The following is a 22450-nucleotide window of genomic DNA, read 5'->3' as shown; positions in this document are numbered from 1 at the left end:
TGTGAGAACATTTTATAAATTAACACAATTATTTTAAAATGTTGAGGTGGGTTTAATGGCATACAGATTCATTTACGGAGTAATATACTTTGACATCACCGTTAATGCCTAAATTCAGCTTCAAACCTGATTAAACTAAAATTTGAACAATTATCATTTTCCGTTCATTTGAAAATTGTTTGCGTGGTTAGTCATCGGAAGAATTGTGCCTACATGACGTCTTTGAATAGAACAAAGATTCACCTCACTATTGCCTGACAGAAGAAAAAAAAAATCTTATATTTCAGAGGACCAGAGCAGCAGCTGTTTCTCATTTTTGATCAAGATTCTTTGATTAGTTGCAGCTGACATTTTCCACTGGATCAGTTTCAGTTTGGCTTTTTAGGAAAAACTGAGGAAAAAAAAAGTAAATTCAGAGAACTAAAATTCGTGTTCTGATCACCGACGAAAACAAAAACACGTTTCAGTGAGAGATTTGCTCGAATCGGAGCTTAAAAAATATATAAATAAATGAAATAAAGATCAGGTGAGTACGAAATGCAAACAAGACATCAGTCGAAGTGATGAGGAGCTAAAACAAAGAAGACAAAACACAACTTTAATCAGGGGAATAATTTAGTAGAGTGAACAATTTTACATTTACATAAATTAATTCACATCATGATTTTCTTTTAACCCTTCCACAACAGCCTGGAAATGCTCCTCACCTTCTATAAGGAATGACATGGTTTCCGATGACTATATACGCTGTTAACATAACAAAACTGTCTGCATGGCAGGACAGCGCTGCATAGTTCCCAGGCTGGAGCTGTATCACAAAACTCAAACATACGACGAAAAAGAAAAGAAAAAGACGTGAAAGTCTTTGTGGAGTGTACGCTTGCTTGTGTGTGTGTGTGTGTGTGTGTGTGTGTGTGTGTGTGTGTGTGTGTGTGTGTGTGTGTGTGTGTGGTCAATCCTGTTCTCACACTCCTGGATCCTTCACCCTCACGGCTACAGGAAACCTCACAGAGGGAGGGAGGTGTCTGCACATCCATCAGCCCAGCTCAAAGTGCTCTGTCTGGGCTCGCTGTGATGGCCCGGAGGCAGGCACGGAGCTCCCAAAACAGCTCTTCATCTTCCCCAATGTCTTCATTTTCTCCTCCTCCACCCTGTCTCCTCTTGTCAGCACCTATAACAGAGGATTAGCTGTTCCTGCCTCCCCCCCCTTCCTCCCAGGTGTGAGAATCGAGATGGCAAACAGAGGAGAGAGAAGTGGCCTTTGGGGTTCTCTGAAGGTTTCCTCACTGGTTTGAAAATGAGGAAGGAAATGAGAACAGAAAATGTTGGAAGGTGCAGATGTGAAATATTCCATCGACTTACTTCTGTCCTACTTCCCTCATGATATCGGGTCCAGCACTGTCAGTAAAAGGACGAGTCACCGTTTCTGACAGCTTGTTGTTTTCTTGAAATTTTTTCAGTGGTGTGTGTCGTCATTCGAAGAGCCAAAGTTGCCTTCAAGTTACACAGAAAATAAATTCCATTGTTCTCTGGTCAGCTGTGCAAATGAAGCTCAAGCTTCCTTGGCTCTCTCTCGCCAAAGAGGTAAAGGTGCATTTCATGTAAGTCTACAAGCTGGTGTACCACCCCCCCCTTCACCCCACTCTACAGAGGGGCGATTTGGTGGGCGAGGATGAAGAGGAAGGACGGAGAAGATCAGTTGAAGAGGATGGAGTCCGGGTCCCTGTTGGCCATCTGCGCCATGTGTTTAAGTATGTCCTTTTTGGTGATGATTCCCAGCAGCCTCCTGAAAACAGAGACAGAAAAGCAGAACAAAAGTGGATGACTTCAAGTCATTCTTTGATCACCTCGTCATGGAAAACCAGAGAGAGTGACAGAAAGCAGAAACCTTCGCTTAGGCCTGGCCCTCTATCTCGGCACAGTTGATTCAGTTTTATTAAACGGAGCCAGGGCAACTGGCAGAGCACAGCAACATGAAAACACAGAGCAAACAAGTGACTGATCAACAACACGACTCTGCTAACACAAATCTAATTTCCAGTGGTGCTGGTGGTGGGTTGGGGGGGGGGGGTCAGAGAAATGGAAGCCGTCCACGACATCCGGCGATTAATTGCGCAACGCTCCGAGGACATTTAATCTGCTGCATATTAGCGACAGATGATTTTCAACAGATGGCATAAGCCATTCCTCTTCTTACAAATTAAACGTTGAGATGTCCTCACATGCCAGTCACCATCTGCATCTGAAAGGAGCGAACCACCATCAGCTCACGACGCTCGCTCAATTAAAACCGTTGCAGGAAATTGCTGTTTTTGTATGCACGCTGTGATCTGTGATGACGTGAGGCAGCAACGCCCTGAGGAGTCAGAGAAATGGGCTGAACTGGCTGCAAATGGCTCGATGAAAACTAGATTTCTTGGGGCCACACTATGAGAATCTCCACTCACAGCTCGCCCGACTCCTTAGATGTGGCTTCGTCGCCTCCCCCAGCATGAAAATCAGATTAAAGAGTCGCTATTTTGACACATGTTAGTGGTCTGTATGGAGCCCTGAAGCTTAAACTCTTTCCCCCATAAAGACAACATCTGACAACCTCCCCAGTATTCTTAATGAGGTTGTGGATACAAGCGGCAGAAATCATCGTCCTTGGGAAGGTGTCTGCAGTGAGAAGCTCAGTCATTTGGCAGGAATTCGAGTACAGCTGGTAGAGGGATGCAGATGAGGTGGTTTGGGCATCTGACTGGGATGCGTCCTACACCTCAGCAGGGCCTGGACATGCTGGAGAAGATCCCTCAACTGACTAAGGGATAGCTTATGCACCCCTCCAGGAAAATCTGGAAATCTCTGCTTTAACTGGCGCCCCTATGACCCACACCCCAATAAGCACCGAAATCACTGTTTACAATATATTATATTTTTTTGTTTATCTGTAATATCCTTGATGCTTTAAGCCTACATTTTACTGTGTTATGGAAAAGACATGCAGAGCTGGAGATCTGACAGCCAAGTAGTTGTTTAGTTTAGTTGTAGTCCGTGCAGTCTCAAAATTCAGACGTCTACAAGAACCCTGAATTACTGTTTTTTGGACTAAAGCATAACAATATTCATCATTACATTCAGATTTTTATCCTGAGTCCCTACTACAGCAGCATTGTAAGATTCTCAGTTCAAATAAAGCCTAAGCTTTGGTGCACAACCTCAGCTTACCCTTACTGAAAGAGGCTGTTTTAGCTCTTCGCCCTTTAAGCCACCTTTCGTCTGATTGGCTGTCCCTAGCAAACAGAAGTATTCCAGAGCAGGTGGGTGGGGCTTCTGTGAGATCACTATACCAACATCATGCAGAGGTAAAAATAGAAAAACATTTGATGGAGACGTTGTGTTTAAAGGGGCTTGAAACCTGATCTTCTAGCTCCCAGGGATTATTTCTAAATACACTGACCTCATCATTAACATTCACAACTGCAGCTGTATGTGAATTATATCATATTATATTTTTTAGATGAAATATAAATATTTAACAAACAGATAATATTGAAAAGCTTAACAGGTCCACTTTAATGTAAACAACTTCATCCTCTGACCAAAACAAAAAAGCCCAACACAAGCAGCTTTTACATCTTTCTTCCACCCACACAAACATCCCAGCGCTGCTTCTTTAATCATCTGTTCAGAGAAACACATGTGACAGGACTGTCTTTCATTCATAAATGCTCGCATGAAGATGTGAATTTGACAAATGAGAACAAGATCAAAGAAATCTGAGCACAAAAAAAAAAAAAAAAAAAAAAATGTAAACAAGGCAAAACCAAGTCTAACGAAAACATTGTGGCAGTGAGGATGTTGTTGTTTTGGCTTGTTTTGCAAAATAAACTTAAGCTGACACATGAAAAACAAAAGCAGATCGAGGTTTTGTTTTTTGTTTTTTTAAATTTCAACACAACAAATACCGAGTCAACCAAAAATGACTTCCACCTAACTAGGCAACCTTGAACTAAACACAGCCTGGGGAAATCCCTTTGTTGCAGGTGAGAGCGATAAAATTAACATCTCGTAGGACCGCAGACACCAGAGTTTGCACTTCATACAGCCTCAAGGTCTGTTTTCTGTGTGCAAACCTTTTTTGTTCCCAGACAATGAGTGATTCATTTCATTTAAAACCTCATCCTGCCCAACCAAGCAGAGCAGACTACAGCTTTCTTTAACCAGTTTCAGTCCTTTCTCCTTCTCACCCCTTTTATGTACCTCTAGTTCCCTCATGTTCCTCTAAGTCCCTGTTTAGCCCAACCCAGAAAAGAAAGAAATTCTACTTTGGGCCCATCTGAGGCCAATGTGTCCTTCAGGAGTCACTATGCTTGACAAAGTTACCCACAGGCGGCGAGTCAATCTTAAACCGATCTTTTATAATAAGCTGTTGTGCTGAAGAGCAGCAGCTACATGTCTGAGGGGTTTTTGTTGACAGTTGCTGATTTTCATCTCTTCTGCTCTCAAACTTGGTTTGAATTATTGCTCCACACGTCAGACTCAAGTGGCAGCAGGAAGAAACAGTAAAGAAGGGGGTTTTACACAGGAAGGATAAATTGGTTATACACACTGACAAAGAGTGACACTACAAGTATAACGATGTGTTCGGATCAAACCCAAAACAAAGTTTTTGTGTGGTTAGTTATACAGAAAGTACATGCGAAGAATCAAATGGATGCTATGTGAGTAAGAGGTGAATAAGCATCCAAAAATAGTGCAAAAGAAATTGTGTCTCGGGCTGTGTTGTGAAACCTGAGGTTTATTTTTCCTCCCATGCTGCTTAAAATCCCTTGAAAGCACACACCATAACCTAGTGTGTAACTTCATTTAAATGTAAACACAACTCCAATTCCAAGAAAATATGTATTTACAAATGCACTGCCATCTACTGCATGCTGGTGAACTTGCAGAGTAACACAGACCCACTATACAAAGGTTTAGATGCTGTCGGTGCTGTTGACCCCCCCAAAACAGTTCAGCTTCAGGTGCCACAAACCAGTGGGTGAAGTTACAGTGACATTATCCATCTTAGAAATGACCCATCTTTTGAGACATTTTCAGCTGTTTGACAATCTAGGGTACAAGGTAAGTAAGATGTCACCAAATTTAAACCTATTCATCATGGGCATGAATGCCGTGGTAATTTGGGGCTTTGAATTATTTCTTTGAACTTTTATTTTTCCAGGGTGGACTGAATGTACAGCATACACCTTTAATGACTTTAAAAAACGTTGGGTCTTGTCCCAGACCCCGTCAAACTGTTACCTTACCCTCAGATGACAGAAAATAGGTTAAATATTTTGAAACAACCCAGGAACCACCAAAGCTCCAGCCTGCCATGTACTGGAAATTTGACATGAAATTAGAGACAAAGATTGAGGTATTTTGCCACAAAGACGAGAGGTATGTTTGGAGGAGTAAAGGTGAGGCTTTCAAACCTAAAAACAGTGCACCACCTGTCAAGCATGGTGGTGGTAGCATCATGTTCTGGGCTGTTTAATGGCAGCAGCAATAGCACGAAGTGGCTGGAATAATAATGGGGGAGGAATACTGCCAAATTCTTCAACTTCACCTCAAAGCAAAGCTAGATGTTGGACATGGTTGTTCTAACAGTAAATGATCCCAAACACATATCAAAACAGGTGAACATTATACTTCTGGAATGGCCTTTCCTAATCCCTGTCCACATCGATATTGAAAGTGCATTTAATAGCTGAGACCGTGGCAGGAAACCAATTTAAATGAACATTATACCAACTCTACCAAGAAGATTGGTCACATATCCAGTCAGAATTATTGTGGAAGCTTGTTGACAGATAACAAAAGCACCTGGTGGAGGTGCAACTTGCTAAAGGGCATCAACTATATATACTTTTGACCCCGTGTGGATTAGAGAAAATACAAAATACATTCAAATTTGAGCACCCAGTTCTTGTTTTTTAAAGTCATTACAGATGTGACTTGATCCACACTAAAGTAAAAAGTACCTTGAGCGCTTATTTACAATAAATACTAGATCACGAGGTCTAAAAAGACTTGCTTCAAACAGCCTCTTGCACATCAGCTAACTCACGGGGGTTGCAATGACAAATTCTGAGAAGTCCTCTTTAACCTCATTTGCCAACTCGACTGTATTTCAGCTCGTGCTAAGTTGTAACATCAAATTTTATTGTCCCCCAGGTAGCGAAAAAAACATTTTTTTTAAAGTAGCTCAAAGGTCACTTTGCTGATGATTTTAAGGGAAAGAATTTACGCTTGTCTCCATGTTTTTACTGATTTATAGGTAACACTTTGGATCATTTTAAGCCTTTATATTTAAAAAAAAAGAGAGAGAAATAACAGGAACATTGTAGCTCGCTGCATCTTAACCTCTGAGCTGCATGAGATCCTCACCCTCAGAATTTAATTTGAGCAAATACAGTGAATACGTTGCCTGAATTAGTTGGGCTGAGCCAGCCTTCTCTGCTTCAGTGATCCAAACTGATAAACTTGGCATAATTCTTCCCCTGGCAAACCCACATTTCTTTCATATTCTTACATTTATTTTCCTTCCCTCTCACATTTCATATCTTCATTCTTTTTCTACGCCGCTTTTTGATTCGCTCTTTGCAACATTAGGTGGCTCTGTGCCTTGATGGCAGCTCAGGCCAAGGCTAAACACTCGGTCTTCCACAAAAGGAGCGTTACTGTAGAAAACTTGATACAGTGTGCCAAGAGGACAAAGTGAGAAACCACAAGCTGCATGATTACGTGTGTTTGTTTAACCGCCTTTGTTATATACACCGCATGTACTGTAAATTCATAATATACACAGTCCCACTCCTAAAATCTCATGTTTGAACATGTCAGACCTCGATCTAAACAACCGTGCGCGCACGAGAGACGGACCGAAAGAAGAAAAATGAACCCAACTCTGATTAAGTTTATTGTTCTTCTGTTGCTGAATGTAATTCTGCAGACCAACACTATAGTTTTCCATTATGAAGACAGATGTAAGGCCCGACAGACAAAAGAACAGTGTGTTGTTCAGCTAAGTTGGCCTCAGTGGGGCTGGAGGAGGTGTGGTTGATAGTGATGATTTTAGAACAGAGTAAAGTTTTTGCTAAATATCCCTGAGAGCTCACATTTCAAATGAATGACCAAACAGCAGCTTTAGTCCAATTTCTGCGTCGACTTCGTAGCGGCCGAACTGATGCCAGGTTTTCTACAGCTGAGGCCAAGTTTGATTTAAGCTCTTTAAAACATTTTAATGATGCATCTGAACAAAACTAACTAAAAGAGAAGAAAAAGACATCACTCAGGATTACAGGCGCTGGTTGTTTTGTTTGTGGTTAGATTATAGCGCTCATCAAATATTAAAGCGAATGCAGATCTGAAATGCACGGAGCTAATCCAAGCTGCTGATGCGGTCGTGTTGGAATTGCAACTGCCTGTGAGTAATTGCAAAGTCTGGGAGAGTTCAGAGGGCAGTTAATAAAATCCTTCATCGCATCTCTAATTCTGCAGTCACACTAGGGAAAACAGTGGTTGAATATATTGCAACCATGTGCAATGAACTTGCGATGAAATGGTCGCTTCAAAGGCAGGAACCAAGTCCGGGGCCGCTCACAGTAAGTTGCCATCTTCAAAGTGACAATAAGACGATGCAATCCCAATAAGACCGAGTCAGTCTGCTGCGAGTTTCTTATCAATTTGCACTTAAATGGATTCAAGCTATAATCTGTTTGTGATAATGCGGCTCTTAACTGTGACAAATCGGTGAAAATCCCAAATCTGTTGCTGTCTAGATACCCAGAAAATCATACTAAGTACTTGCATAAATCCAGCCAAAACCTCACAGACCTGAAACAGCAATTCATCCTAAACATAGACGAAGTTGTTGGAGGACGGTGATTTACTCCGAAATGACAGACAACTCAGCAACCTTCTCTTACATGACCAGCATACAACCAGCTGGCAACCAGTTGAGTCAACTTGCAGACAAATTGCGCTCATCAGTGTAGACCAAGTGTTGCAACCAATCTCTCTGCATTTATAAATCCCTCTGTTAACATGCAAAACTTGGTCAATTTATCAGAGTTATTCCAGCTGCGGCTCCGTTTTTTCTTAGTCACGAAGACGTCACCGTCCCATTTTCACTCTGGTGACCAAGTCACTGGCTTTCACCACCACGATGCAGCATGTGCACAAACAGATTTTGTAGGAATTTTTTGGATGCATGTTGTTCTCTGGGATTTACTTTTAAGAACATGTTCGTAACGACTTACGTAGTTAAATAAAGGTTATCTTGAACTGATGCACCTTGTTGTAGTACAATTTGGTACTACGTGAAAGTACAGCCTAGCCCTAGTGCAGCTGATATCTCTTTGGTACGATACTCAGTTGTCTTGGACATGAAGTCACTTATTTCTTCACATTTTGTCGATGGTTTTAATTTTTGTTATTTTTCGTATAAACATTTTTTTTTTTTTTTTTTTAAATGGCAGAACGGTGGTTACGGTTTCCCCTGTGTTGGTTCTTACTGCATACTCTGTACATGTTAGGTTTATTGGTGAAAGAGGAAACATGTTAGAAAGTTAAAAAATATATATACACATCATCTGCTAAGTTTCCCAATCATACTACAAAAGCCTTGATCACTGCGGGACTACTTTGAAGACGCAGATTTTAAAAAGTGTCACGAGCTACAAAAAAAAATCTTCAATGCGTCCAAATTGATAGCGTGCCATCATCATAATTCCTCCGCTTCCCTGTGTGTTGCTTTTGCAAATATCAAATACCACGTAGGCTTTGTAGCTCTATCCATGACATGTTTTCCATTACGGAGACGTGCATACCAAAGCCCCAAAAGCCATTATATCACTGAAGTTCATGGTATGGAGTCAGTGACAGTTCAGAGTTTAAGGCAGAAAAACACCTTGAGAATTTCCACTGTTGTTCCTCACTGCCACACACTCCATTAACCTTCTGTCTCCCCCTCCCTGACTCCTGCGCTCACCTTGATGCATGACCTGACAGAGGAATGACCCCGAGCTCTCCTACACATTCATCTGTCACTCCTTTCATTCCTCCACAAGCGCAATTTCCTCAACATATCTCAGTTTAATGTCTACGGGAGTGGGAGTGTGGTCATTTTGTGTATCTTTGTTAATATTGCTTGAAACTAGAGGGCTCTGCTCATACAATAAGTCATTTTGGAGACTAAATCCAGCGCAGGTTTGCCCTTTGGACACTAAATACTTGATATAAAAACATTAATTACAAAATCAAGTATATGCATGTGTGTGTGTGTTTCTTCTTACCCATTATGTGTGACCAGACACTGGCGTAGCCCCAGTTTTCTGAAAATATCCACAGTGATGTCCATAGGGGTGTGATCAGTAACTGTAAAGGGGCTCAGGTCCATGATGCACCTCAGCCGGAGGGGAGGCGGTGCGTCGGGAGGAAGCAACGGTGTGTGCTCAGTGAAGACCACTTGGGAGGCACTGACGATGCCATCCTGACGTTTGCGGGCATTGTCTGAAAGGAGCAAAGTGGGATTTGTGGAAACCAAATTGCTTTGCATACAAAAACAAAAAACAAAAAAAACAACCCTGTGACTAGATCTTTGTTTACACACGAGCATAATTCATACCTATTGATATGAGCAGATCTCTCCTGAGTACAAATCCCACAAGCCTTTGGGACTCCGAAGAGACAACCACAGGGAAGCCACTAAAGTGCGTGCTCTCCACCAATGACTGCGCATAAACCAAGAAACGAATGTTATTTCTATTACCTCTATTAGGATTCCAAATCTCTTCCCAAGAAACATAGGTGTAATATGTGCAGTCGTACCTCCACCTCCCCCACAGTCATGCCCTCCTGCGTGAGCACAGCCAGCGCGGGGTCCATCCTCCTCGGCCTCATCACGTCCACCGCCAGGCTGCTGTGTTCAAACTCTTCTTTTGGCTCCAGGAACGGGTATCCATTCAGCCTGATGTGAGCCTGCGAAACATCAAGAACATGCAGGTTTTACGTCTCCATTTTTAAAAGGAGGGGGGAAAAAAACCTAAACAATAAAACACATGAATCCTAATAAAGACAAAAAGAGCGCAAACTCGCTCTTATTGTACAGCAAAGGGTTGGAGGGGACAGACACTTTTCATTAACGTTTGCAGACACGTCACCTCGTAAATTCCCTCTCTTCCGAAAGCATCTGCCACCCATTTGCTGGTCATGGTTGCAGCCATGAGGGGAACAATGTACTCCAGACCGCCAGTCAGCTCAAACATGATGACTACCAGAGATACTGTCATTCGAGTCACTCCACCTGGAGGCAGATATGAGAATGGAAAAGGTTAGACCACAGGCGAGCAAGATTAATAGGCGATTTAATTCCCGTCTGACTCATTTTATCTTCATCTGCAGGCAAAAAGAAAAAGAGCAATTAGAGAACAGAGGGCACATAAGGTGAGCATATAACAGAGACCGCGCTGCTGTTCATCGAGTTTACAGAGGCATTTAGTGGCACATCTATTTCTCTACCCGAGAGCTCAGACCATTCATCTCCTCTCTGTATGACACTGTTGCCACTAACATCAGCTGGTAAAGTCTGAATCCAATTATCATCATCTTCGACCTCAGATGTGGCCAGAAAGCCAAGGCTACGTTTTCAACTCTGTGCTTTTCTTCAAAACAACTGCCACAAAACAGCTGCATGTCAAAGACTTTATTAAGAGTGTTGTATATCCTTTTTTTCCCCTTTCAGAGGATTAAAAACTTTTCTTCCTGTTTTTTTCTACACATTTAAATTATTAACTGATGATTTTTTTGTGATTATGTACCACAAAAATCTAACAAGATTAATTTCATCACTTCAAGAGGTTTTTCCAAAAAACAAGTAAGATTAGTAATCACCACAGACTTCAGCCACTGCACAGAGACCTGCCATCTTCAGAAGTTTTCTGATGACTCTGCGGTGGTTGGATGCATCAGCAGGGATGATGAGACAGAGTACCGGGCTGTGGTCGACTCCTTTGTCACGTGGTGTGAGCAGAATCATCTGCAGCTCAACGTGGCAAAGACCAAGGAACTGATCGTGGACTTCAGGAAGACCAGGAAACACTTGACCCCTGTTTCAATCCAGGGGGTCAGTGTTGACATTGTGGAGGACTATAAATACCTTGGAGTACACATTGACAATAAACTGGACTGGGCTAAAAACACCACAGCACTTTACAGGAAGGGCCAGAGTCGTCTCTATTTTTTGAGGCGACTGAGGTCCTTCAACATCTGCCAGAAAATGCTGAGGATTTTCTATGAGTCTGTGGTGGCCAGTGCGATCCTCTATGCTGTTGCATGCTGGGGGAGCAGGCTGAGGGTCGCAGATGCCAACAGACTTAATAAACTGATCCGTAAGGCCAGCAATGTTGTGGGGATGGAGCTGGACTCCCTCAAGGTGGTGTCGGAGAGGCGGATGCTGTCCAAGATAAAGACAATGTTGGATAACACCTCCCACCCACTCCACGACATGCTGGTCAGTCACAGGAGCTCGTTCAGTGAGAGACTGAGATTACCGAAAAGCACCACTGAACGACACAGGAAATCATTCCTGCCTGTGGCCATCTCCCTGTACAACGCATCCACTTAACACACTGTTTGCTGCTACAGCTACACATGTTTCTTTTCCAACTATTTATTTATAAGTGACTTATGTATGTATGTATGTATATATATGTATATATTGTACTATTCTTAGTTAGCGTATTGTCTGTCTTGTCTTAATGTTGGTTTAAAATGGAGCACTGTAACAAAAAATAATTTCCCCCAGGGATCAATAAAGTATTCTGATTCTGATTCTGATTAATCGAGCTGCAGTCAGGGTGGCGCGCGCACTGTTAGCTAATCCAGATGGCTGCCTCACCTTCCAGTGGCGTGAACGCGTCTGAAGTGGGACTACCTCCTGCTGTTTGTGCTAAACGTGAGAAAGGATTACTGCAGCACGCGTCCTGACCTGATTCTCCTCATGTGAAATGTACATAACATCCAGCTGTTTCAACAACAGAATGAGTCTCACACGTGTAGAAATTCTGTTTCTTTCCAGCCACTCATGCTGTATATGTAGAAACTATATAACACACAAGTAGTAACCATAGAACCAAAACACAGAACAATAGAGAATCCAAATTTTCAGAGCAGTACTTGGGAATGGTGAGAAGGAAGAACTCCCTTTTCACTCTTTATGTTTTGAAAGCCTACTAGGAAAGACCCTAGAAGCTCTCCTCTGAACCCTCCTAAGACCCGAACTCTTTCATGGCATGCATTTTTAATTTCTCTTTGCTATTTGGGCTGATTGGGACCTGATGAATGTAAAAACAAAGAATTACCAGATTTTTATTTTTTTACCTGCTTTTTGTTTCTGAGAAAAGTAAGATCCACATGAGAGGACATTCATTTTAAATTTCAATAGAACAGTGGCGGTATAATGTCCTTCTAAGTGGATATCAGGCCCTTGTAGAGCGAAATTTAGTATTTTGGTCTAGACAGCCCAAATTGCGACATCCACATATGTGGACTCCAGGTCCTAGGAGGTTAAAGGTTTCTGCCATATTTCAGGCCTGACTAAAGAATAAATGACTGGATTTGCATCAGATATTAGTAAAGGTGGTTTGTGATTATGCAACCCCCCCCCCGGGAAAAATCTGTAAAAGTCGCCAAACCACGTCTTTATTTATACGCACTGAGGTGTCAAACATCGTCATTGAGGGTACAGGGAAAGTCATCAAATATTGTTTGAGGGAAAAAGTTAACAGGAAGAAAACTCAAGGAGGAGCATTTTCTATCTAGACACTCAGCTGGTTCAGAGTATTTGGCAGTGTGTTATTACTGTGTAATAACTGAAAGTAGCTACCCTTGTTTTAGTTTTGGCTCTACGAGCAATCTCTATTTGCATTGCTGTACCAGATCATCAGGAATGTATTTAGTGCCAGCATGTATTTTGCCAGCAAAATAAGTAAACGTATAGAGATCCAAGTACTGGCGTATGCTGGGTTTGAATGTTTGCAGCTCAAACAGCTCCACAGAGCAGCTACGATGGCACAATCCCATAATGGTGACTTGTGAACAAGAATAACAGCAGCACATGAGAGTCTGAGGCGGTCAAGAGTGGAGACTCCTGTGTGTAAATGCTGTTGCCCTGTGTTGTGAAAGAGACTTTGAGGAAAATGCAAAGAGACAAACCACAGTGTAGTAAAGGGAATGAAATCTCTGGCTTTCTTAAATCAGATGAGATCTCTTTCACTGCCAGATATTTTATTTATGAGCACTATCATAAAGTGTAGTGTGTGCATATATTACAGAGACATATTTCAGAAACAAGAAACCTCTCTTTAAACTCTGTCCCAGATCTATAAAACACGCGGCTCGCTACCCTCAAACTTTCTTCTTGTGCGAAGAATTAAACATCTGTTTTTAGACTAGACACCTCTCTGTGAAGAGAACGATAACCCATCAGCATCATTTTTCTGTGCTATGTTTAGTTAGACAAAAGAGAAGGGAAAGGGAAAACAATGATAACTGTATCATCATCATCATCAAGCGTTAAAACAATTTACTGCACATGAAAAGTAATGGCTAATATCAGAAACCTGAAGTGTGTACGACATGTGACATCTATGAACTGAAGAGAAAACTGATTTAATAAACAGCTATAAATCTGTGGTGTATTAAACACCAGATGATGTGTAGTAAACAATCGCTCTGTAAAGCTTTTTCTGTATTTAAATAGGTACTTTTATCTCAATAAAACAAGGTTAAATGTGCCAATGCAGCATTTTTGAACCAGTTTTATTCGAAAATCTTTTTCTAAAAGAATAAATAAGGGAAGTGGCAGATTTTGAATTGAAGAAATTTTTGGATTTGCTTCAGAAAAAAAAGATAATCAGTCATCAGTGTTGAAACACTGATATTTTGTTGACCTGTAGGGTCTCGTTTCACCAGTGCAGGGTTGAGCTACCACTGATGACCAAATGTTTATAACAGTGACTAAAAAGCATTATTACTATTAAAGGCCATGTGCTGAGCTGGCGTGATTCATAAGTATCTGATAGATTCCAGTTTGTTGTAAGCAAGGAGCCTTCCCCGCACACAAATGTTGGCCACGGAGTCCCACAAGGGGCCGATATTTTTTGCGCTACACAAGCCACAAACTTGACTCTGTTCTTCTGGATGGAGCTTTTTCAGCAGGAGAAATGTTTAATTACTCATCCAAGTGAAGTTTGGCCAGCGTTATAAACAGCACAGTTTGGAGGAACTTCAGAATGAACTTTTTGAAGCTTCCTTACCTGGATTATCGAGCAAAAATCAAGACGTGTTTTTCATGCTTCCACTGGGGACTAATATAAGAAAACACTGCACACATTCCCTTTGGTTTTTGATCGACAGACACCCGTCTGCTCCGTCTATCCATTCATACATTCTTAATTATTAACTGTTATATTCTCTCTTCCACAGAGTTGTGTTTTGTCTGTTTTTCCCCATCACAGCAGATGGATTCCAGTCACAGAGCCTGAGATTTCTTCCTGTTTAGAAAAAATGGCCTTCCTTCTTTCCTGCCATTACCTGGTGCCTGCTTATAGTGGATTGTCTGATTGTTTTATGCAAAGGACTTCAAGTATCTTGGGATCTTATTCACGAGTAATGTGACGGAGGAGTGTCAGTTGGACGGGCGGACTGGTGCAATGAACTTGTTTGTCGCGATGAAGAGTGAGCCGAGTCTTTCGTGAAGCTTTCATCTATGCCCCAACCATCACCTATGGTCATGAATTACAGATAATGAGCAAAAGAGAAAACTTGTGAATACAAGTGGCTGAAATTAGTTTCTTCCTTGCTGTGGCTGGGGCCAACTTTAGAGGCAGGGTGAGGAGTTCAGACATCCAGAGGGATCTCAGAGGAGAACCACTACTACTACTTGTTGAAAGGAGCTGGATGAAGCGGATTGAGGCTCTGGTAAGGATGTCTCCTTTGGATGTTTTCAGCGCATGCGTAACTGAGACGAGATCGGGGGGTAAACCCATATCTTGTCTGGTCTGGGAACAACTTGGGATCCCTCAGGAGGAACTGGAAATTTTAGCTTGCTGCCGCTGTGACCCGACTTCAGGAGACAAGTGGAAGGACAATGGATGGATAGACTGAAGGGTGGATTTAAATTAAAATGTAAAGCTCCTTTAAGTGACTGTTTGCAATGTCAGGCACCTCGAATCATTTACAGACCATAATAAACTGGATAGATAAAGTCATACACAAAGATTCATGGAATGGCTTCCTCTGGTGTGGACCAAGGAGTCCTTCAGCCTTCTCACATCCAGCTGCTTTCTATATATCCTAAAACATTTCCATGTCAGACTCAGGATGTTGGTAGAAGAGCATGTTTAGCATATTACTACGAAACAGCCTAAATCTAAACCCAAACAGCCTCTGAGACTTCACCGCCACTCTTGCTTTACGCTTTTCTGTCCAGTATCTTCTGTCACTTCTCAATCCTCCCGACGACACCCTTCTCACCCTCCACCCAACCACACAGTGGTTTAAATCAAGCAAACACTCAGGAAACAGACATCCATGTCTCACCTAAACAAGCGGCAGCTCCAACCATGGCGTAAAGCCCCGGCGTGATGCAGTCTGCCCCCTGAGAGCACCACCCTTTAAAGATAACCGAGTCGTGGTTGTAGTAGGCCAGCTGTTCCATGCCAACGCCGAGCAGCCTGCCAGCTATGGCTCCAACTGCCATGCTGGGAATGAAGAGACCAGAGGGAACCTGCACGGACAGAACCAGTTAAAAATATCCATCCAGACCTCTGTGCATCTAACAGTTCAGTTTGTGTTAGCTTTTAATCCAATAAGTCAAAAAGAGGGCCTTTCCTCCCAGATGCTGGTTATGTTCCCAACTTTTCCCCATCAGAGAACCTCATGATGCACATCACCATCTCAGACAAGATTGTCTCTAATTAAAACATTTCCACAGGCATTTTCAGCCAATTCATTTTAGCTTCGTTACCAAAGGGACTTTTGCGTTTTCTAGAAAACAATATTCATTTCTTTCCTCAGCGAGCCACATGACGGGGATTCACATCGCATATGAATCGCAGAAAACCATTTACAGAATCACTTACTTCATCCATCGAAATTCCCAAATGGGTAACACGAGTGAATGAACGCTGGAAACTTGATCAAATGTAGCTCCAGATATATTAAAGGCAGCTGCCTTTGTAGGCTTTTTACATGCAATGTTACACCATGGGGAGAATAACAATAAATGTCTCATTGATGAGGAGTTCAAAGCGGACCGCTGAGTGTCTCTTCACAAACCTTCATGCCAAATGTAATAACAGTGATCATCATCTTGAAGACCAAGGCCAGGGCCAGCTGCCACAGCGCCGTGTAAAGGCCTGGTCCCGCTGGCCGGTCAGCGAGGCTGTTATCTACACCTGTGTCTGACGTGTTGGCTGGCTGCGAGCACGAGTGAGGAAAAGAAAGATACGCATGGAGACAGAAAGAGGGGGAAAGGAAGCAGCGAGAGAGAAGAACAAGAAATATATATAAAGATATATTAGATAGCTCAGCAAGGTTAAATAATCACGTGAAAAACTGCAGTATCCTGATGCAGCGATTTATCGGCTGACCTGTTTGTAGCCGCACAGCTGAGACGAGTCGAGCAGGGAGCAGTCGTTGAAGAGCTCCGAGATGAGCTCGGATCCGCTCATCCTGGTGTAACTGTTGGGGTAGGCGAGCAAGGCGGTCAGCGCGGCGACCACCAGCACCTCGATGACGGGGTAGTGACCCAGACAAGTGGTTTTACCTGTGAGGTGTGTGGAGAAGTTAATTTATGGGTTGGAGACACAAAGGAAAGAAAAATACGTCACAGATATGTCACCGCTACTCACGAAGCCTGCACCAGGCAATGTTAGCCTTGATGAACAGCGCCCCCCAAAGGCCTCCAAAGATCCCCAGCAGGATGAAAGGGGCCAGCTCCACCAGGTGCCACGGCGTGTGAAACTCCACATAGAAGAGCACCAGGCGGCTGTTCCCAAACGGGTTGATGGAGCGCAGGGTGAAGGCCGCCACCAGAGCGGCGAAGAACGAACGCCACAGAGTCTTCAGGGGGAAGTAGTAGCTCACCTGGAGGAGAGAGAGGCGGACAGAGACATTTATTGATGAGAGAGAGGCAAAGCCGGAGCTCACTACACCTCACTACACCTCACCCCAAACCTAAACAAAATAACTACAACTGGACTGAATGGAAAACACAAAGATATAAAAACTAGGCTCAACCAAAAATTGTATTTACAAAACGAACTAAAACAAAATAAGACATTATTCTCCTCGTTTTTAAAATGTTGTCTTTTTCCAATTTTGCTCAGATTGTCAAAACAACCATCCCAAGAAAACTTTTACTGCTTCTGTTTATGCGAGACTCAAATATCTCACTCATCTTTAAACATCTTTAAACAATAAAAACAAAGCAAGCTCTGGAAACCAAATTAGACACAACTGAATCAAAAATAACAATTTTAAACTAAATGAAATGTGACAGGAAGTGGAAAGCAATTAAAAACCCAATTCAAATCAGGTATTTGTGGAGTAATAAAACAGCCGGCACTGCAGGTGTTGTTCTGACACAGAAATACAGATACAGAGAATCTGCAGACAAATGATAGAAAACAGTGGAAAACGCATCATAAGCTCTACCCACCTCCTCCAGACTGAACAGGACTCCTCCAATAGGAGCTCCAAAAGCCACTGACACGCCCACTGCTGCTGCCGCTGATAACACCTACATGTAGAGACGAGAAAAAAAGGGAGAGACTGTACCAACTGTCTTGCCCAACAAAACAATCAAGTGATCAAGCCCGTCAAACTTGATCACGTGCAGATTAAAGGGATAACGGCAGTACAGGAAAAGCACTGCTGTTCCCATTTATGTGAAAAATTTAAAGCTTCAATCAGAAACTTTGTCTTTTCCATCAATTTAATCTAAACTAGAGAATATGTGAAAAATATATTTCTGCAAAAAGAGTAGATATTCTGGACAGTCACATTATTTTTCTCTCATTGAGAGATCTCCTTAATTCCATTTACCCATCCAAAATTATCAGGTGTGAGTTGCCAGGTTATATAAAAAGCTCCTGTTTTGAGGTCTGCTTCCAATTTAAGACTTGCATGATTAACCAGTGTGGTTTAAAATATCATTTCCAAGTTGGACTTTCATGTAACAGATCAATTTATCTGCATAAATGTAAAAGGTCAACAGCCTTGTACTATTGGTCTTTAGCTATTGCAATATTTTGCTTGTACGGTTTTTTTTCTTGATGACCGTCTTTCCTGTCAAGTTTCCCCAAAAACCCGCAATAACTCCTCCAACAACACCGGCGTCACCCCTGCTTACCTCTCGCCTCTTGGCCTCATTCTTGCGGTACTTGGTGAACAGGTGACAGAGTATATTAGCACAGCAGCAGGCGACGTGGACCAGAGGGCCTTCCTTCCCTAAACTGAGCCCGGAGGAGACGGCTAAGACCAGGGTGATGGTCTTGATGATCAGGGTCCACTTCCCCAGGTAGCCCCGGATGATGAAGCCACTGAGGATGGTTTTAATCTGAGGAAGACGGAGGTGAGAGTGGGTGGGTTTGTTTGCATGTGCAAGGAGAAGATGAGGATATGTTTATGTTAGGGAGGGTTCAGTTTAGATACGCCTGTCTGAGTGTATAACCACAAGAAAGCGAGTGTAAACACAGAAGGAGGGCCCAAGGAGAGAAATGAGGTTTGCGTTTTGATATTTTTCTTTCAAATAAGTGGTTAATCTCTCGTGCGTGGCCCTGCTGACCTTTGAGAAACGAGAGTGTTGGGAGAAAACGATTCAAGTTCCACAAAATTAAACAGTTCTTCAACTGAGAGGAGTAGTGAGCAGGATAATATTTGGATTTGGAGGAAGCTGGTGTATTTTTGTTTTCGTTTTTTTCTAGAATGGACGAATCCAGTGAGAAAATGTTTGGCTTTCCAGAGTGTAAGCAAATCTTTGGCTTTTCACCTCCTCAGAAATGAAGAATGAAAGAAACGGAGCGAACAGGAGAGTAAACAAAGGCAGATGGACGGGAAGAACAGGGAACAGGAGAAGCAGAACTAGTTGACCTGGTGTTTATTAAAATTAAAAAGAAAAACACTCTAAGTACGTGAATATACCAAGTTTCCTACAACTGAACAGGAGCAGCATTAACGAGCAACTCTTCTTTGTTGTTGTTGTTGTTGTTGTTGATGTGTTTATGAATGAAGCGTCTAAGTAATTCTTGTTCTCATGCTGCACCACCCCAACATGACAGCTCCCACTTTAACCACTGAAAAACATTTCATAGGTTTCAAAGACTTTTAGTGGCAAATAAATCAAATTTATGCAAAGAGTCAGTGTTAACAGTTTTGACCCTTCTTCTGTAGTTCGCTTCTCTTCTGGGCCAAATCCTGAGTGATGTCTGCTTAATCAGTGCCTCAAGTCTTCAGCATGGCCTCTTTTTAAAAAGCAGGTGGGCAAGCAGGAGCCCAGTGAGGCTTCTAAGGCTGCAGTGGACTGTCATCAAGATGGGTCAACACTGGAAACACCAACTCCCTGCATAAGTTTGACTTATTTGACTATAAACCACTTTGAAGCTTATGAAATACTCGTACTTGTTCTTCACTAGAACAGAAACGTGAAAAACTAAATTCTGAAACATGAAACTGTAAAGTTATGAAACCCAAAACCAGTGCCGCTGCCAAAACTTTTAGCCATCATGGTAGATTAGGGGTCGGCAACCCTGGGCACGCGAAGGGTTAACTGATGGCACGACCATAGCTGGACTGGCCATCGGGCATTTGCTCGGTGGCCTGATGATTTTTTTTTTTTTTTTTTTGTAACGGTATAAACAATGAAAGGTGGTGGATTGGTCAGATGCTGGCCGGTGTGTAAAAATAACTTAGTTGTTTGGTGGTGGCTGTGGTGGAGCTTCCTCAGATTCAGTAACATTAGCAAGTGGTGGAGGCCAGCAGGTGGATGAGAGAAAGGGGAGGCAGGAGGAGGAGAGACCTGAGGCAGCTGCCAGTCCGAGTGTCAGGTGAACTGAACTTCAGGTAAGAAGTTATGACCTGCAGTCTGTCTGGGTCAGATGATACAAACAAAATTTAGGTGGAGTTTATTTTCGTTGTGCTGACTTTTTACAGTCAGTTACAATAACTCATACTGCGTACTAGCTAGCATGATGGAGTTTCTATACAGCTGGGTGGGTGTTATGATGTTACTGATGTTGAACTTTAGTTAGTAGAGTTTCCAACCGTCCCGTAAAAAGACAGAATCGTCCTGCATTCAGAGAAATTATTACGCGTTTCGTGTTGAGCTGAAAAGGAACAGTTTGTCCCGTACTTCAGCTACAATGAAAAAGACACACAGCTGGATTTATTCTGTGTGTTTACGCTGCACAGCTGCCTCTTCTTCTCTCATTCTCTCACCCTCTCTCTCCTGTTGCTACTTCAATCATGAAACTGATCAATGATCAGCTGATCAGCTTTTCTCTCGTTTGTTTATCGCCCACTTTGCGCCAGAAAGAGGAAACCAGCGGATGTCGCGCTAAACAACAGCAGCACGTTTAAGCTTGATCAGCTGTTGTTAGAATTTATTTAATATTAATTTCCAGTATCAGCTGATGTTTGCTGGAGCCACAGCTGTAAAGCTGCTGGTCATGATGTCGGTTTGTATATCTGGTGAGAGGGAAACATGAAGATGAAACCAGGAGATGTCCTTACTGAATCATCAGAGCTGAACAGGTGATGGAGAAACAGGTTTACCTTTTAGTTAACATGAATGAGTTGAAGTTATGAACTGTTTCTGAGAGACAAATAACACCAGGATCCTTTTTTACGTAGCTGACAGCTGGTAACTGTGCAGGGGCGGGTCTAGCAAAGTGTTGCCAGGGGGCAGGTAGGGCATTAACAGGGAAAAGGGGCACAAAGAAATACTTTTCTTTCTTATTCTCATTTTGAAATGTCTGGCTGTTATTAAATAATTATCTGAAGCTTACAACCAAAGTTTTTATCTGATGTAAAATGTATAGAAATCATACATATACCAACAAGACTGTACATCACTGTCACAACAGTGTTTGCTTTCATTCAAAGGCTTTATGGCTTTAATACCTGGTGGGCCGGTCTGTAGTCAAAATGCCAGAGGCTGTTTTTTTGTCCCAGTCCAGCCCTGGGCACGACACGCAGTGAATTAATCTGAGAGGGTGCATCAAAAAATAAATGGCCAGGCCAGCGGTGCACATCGCAAATCAGCTCGCATAGACACATTAGTTGTGCCGCTTCTTAATGACGGTATCTTAGCTAACAACCCCAACTACCAGATTCAACTTGTAATTGGCTAAAAATAACTTCGCCTACTGGTGAGAGGGTCGTTGTTAGCTTTCCACATTCTGACACTTCAAAAGCTTCAGGAGCTGTTCGCTCAGCACAGCATCAGCACGGAGATACACGGATGCATCCGTAGACTCGAGACACAATGCATGTTTGGGACTTTCAGGTGTTTGGACCAATGTTTTATTTTCTGATCAAACCAGAAATCTTTAATGAGCAGCTGGGTTTGTCTCACATTAACTGGCTGAGTTAATGCCAGTTAACGCAACATGGAAGCAGCTGGAATCCACAGCTGTGCGTGTTCATGGAGCTGCATTTTCACCTGCTGGACATCACTACCTGACAAGTTTAACTGTCTTCAGAACATTGCAGAGGCCTTATTGACAGTATTTGACTCCACATATGTGTCTGAATGCTGGACACTCGGAGACCTGTGTCTCTGAGTGGGAGACCAGAGATCAGATTAACATGTGTGTCTCTGTATTATCAAACATGCCATACTGGCCCAGTTTATTTTTCTTATCATTGTTGTGAGGAGACCATAAATAGCATTTGTATTTTCTGTTGTACAGTCCATTTGCTGTTATGGATAAAAAGTCTTTTTTTTTTGTTTCAAAATAGCTGATAACTATTCGCTGATAGCTGCCAACATCTGCGAACAAATATAATTGTATGAAGTGGTTCTATATAGTGTGTAACTGTTAATATAGAGCGTTATTAAATTTATTGCTAATGCAATCATATGGCACACTGACCTCTGAGGAAATTTTAAATGGCACTCGTCATCAGAAAGGTTGCCGACCCCTGATCATGGATATCAAATCCTCACAATTCTGAGCCAACGGTTTGAACGGTCTTCATTTTTACATTTATTACAAAATCTAAATTTAAAAAAAATCTTCTGGGATTTTAAAAGAACATTTCAATAGGAAAATCTGATTTTGGAACCAATCCCAAATTATTTTAATGATATTGAATTGACTGCAGTACCTAAAAGGCCCACAAGAGGGCTGGGGAC

General features: G+C 42.3%; 1 protein-coding gene across 4 annotated transcripts in view; it reads right to left on the bottom strand.

Annotated features, from left to right (window-relative positions):
* Positions 1–597: 597 nt before the first annotated feature.
* clcn5b (chloride channel, voltage-sensitive 5b) overlaps positions 598–22450 on the bottom strand; it is a 45799-nt gene continuing 23946 nt past the window's right edge. For all 4 annotated transcript variants that reach the window (XM_004573756.5, XM_004573755.5, XM_004573757.5 and 1 more), the window contains 11 exons: positions 18446–18652; positions 17753–17833; positions 16944–17178; positions 16683–16858; positions 16369–16509; positions 15631–15817; positions 10191–10333; positions 9859–10008; positions 9656–9761; positions 9324–9540; positions 598–1786 (listed from right to left, as the gene is read on the bottom strand). In XM_004573756.5, the coding sequence (XP_004573813.2) occupies positions 1696–1786; positions 9324–9540; positions 9656–9761; positions 9859–10008; positions 10191–10333; positions 15631–15817; positions 16369–16509; positions 16683–16858; positions 16944–17178; positions 17753–17833; positions 18446–18652 (1734 nt within the window). In that variant the 3' untranslated portion in view covers positions 598–1695. The remainder of the gene's footprint in view (positions 1787–9323; positions 9541–9655; positions 9762–9858; positions 10009–10190; positions 10334–15630; positions 15818–16368; positions 16510–16682; positions 16859–16943; positions 17179–17752; positions 17834–18445; positions 18653–22450) is intronic.

The sequence above is a fragment of the Maylandia zebra genome, linkage group LG3 (assembly GCF_041146795.1).
Source record: "Maylandia zebra isolate NMK-2024a linkage group LG3, Mzebra_GT3a, whole genome shotgun sequence".
NCBI classification, from domain to species: Eukaryota; Metazoa; Chordata; class Actinopteri; order Cichliformes; family Cichlidae; genus Maylandia; species Maylandia zebra.
This window is presented reverse-complemented; position numbering and strand designations above follow the sequence as displayed.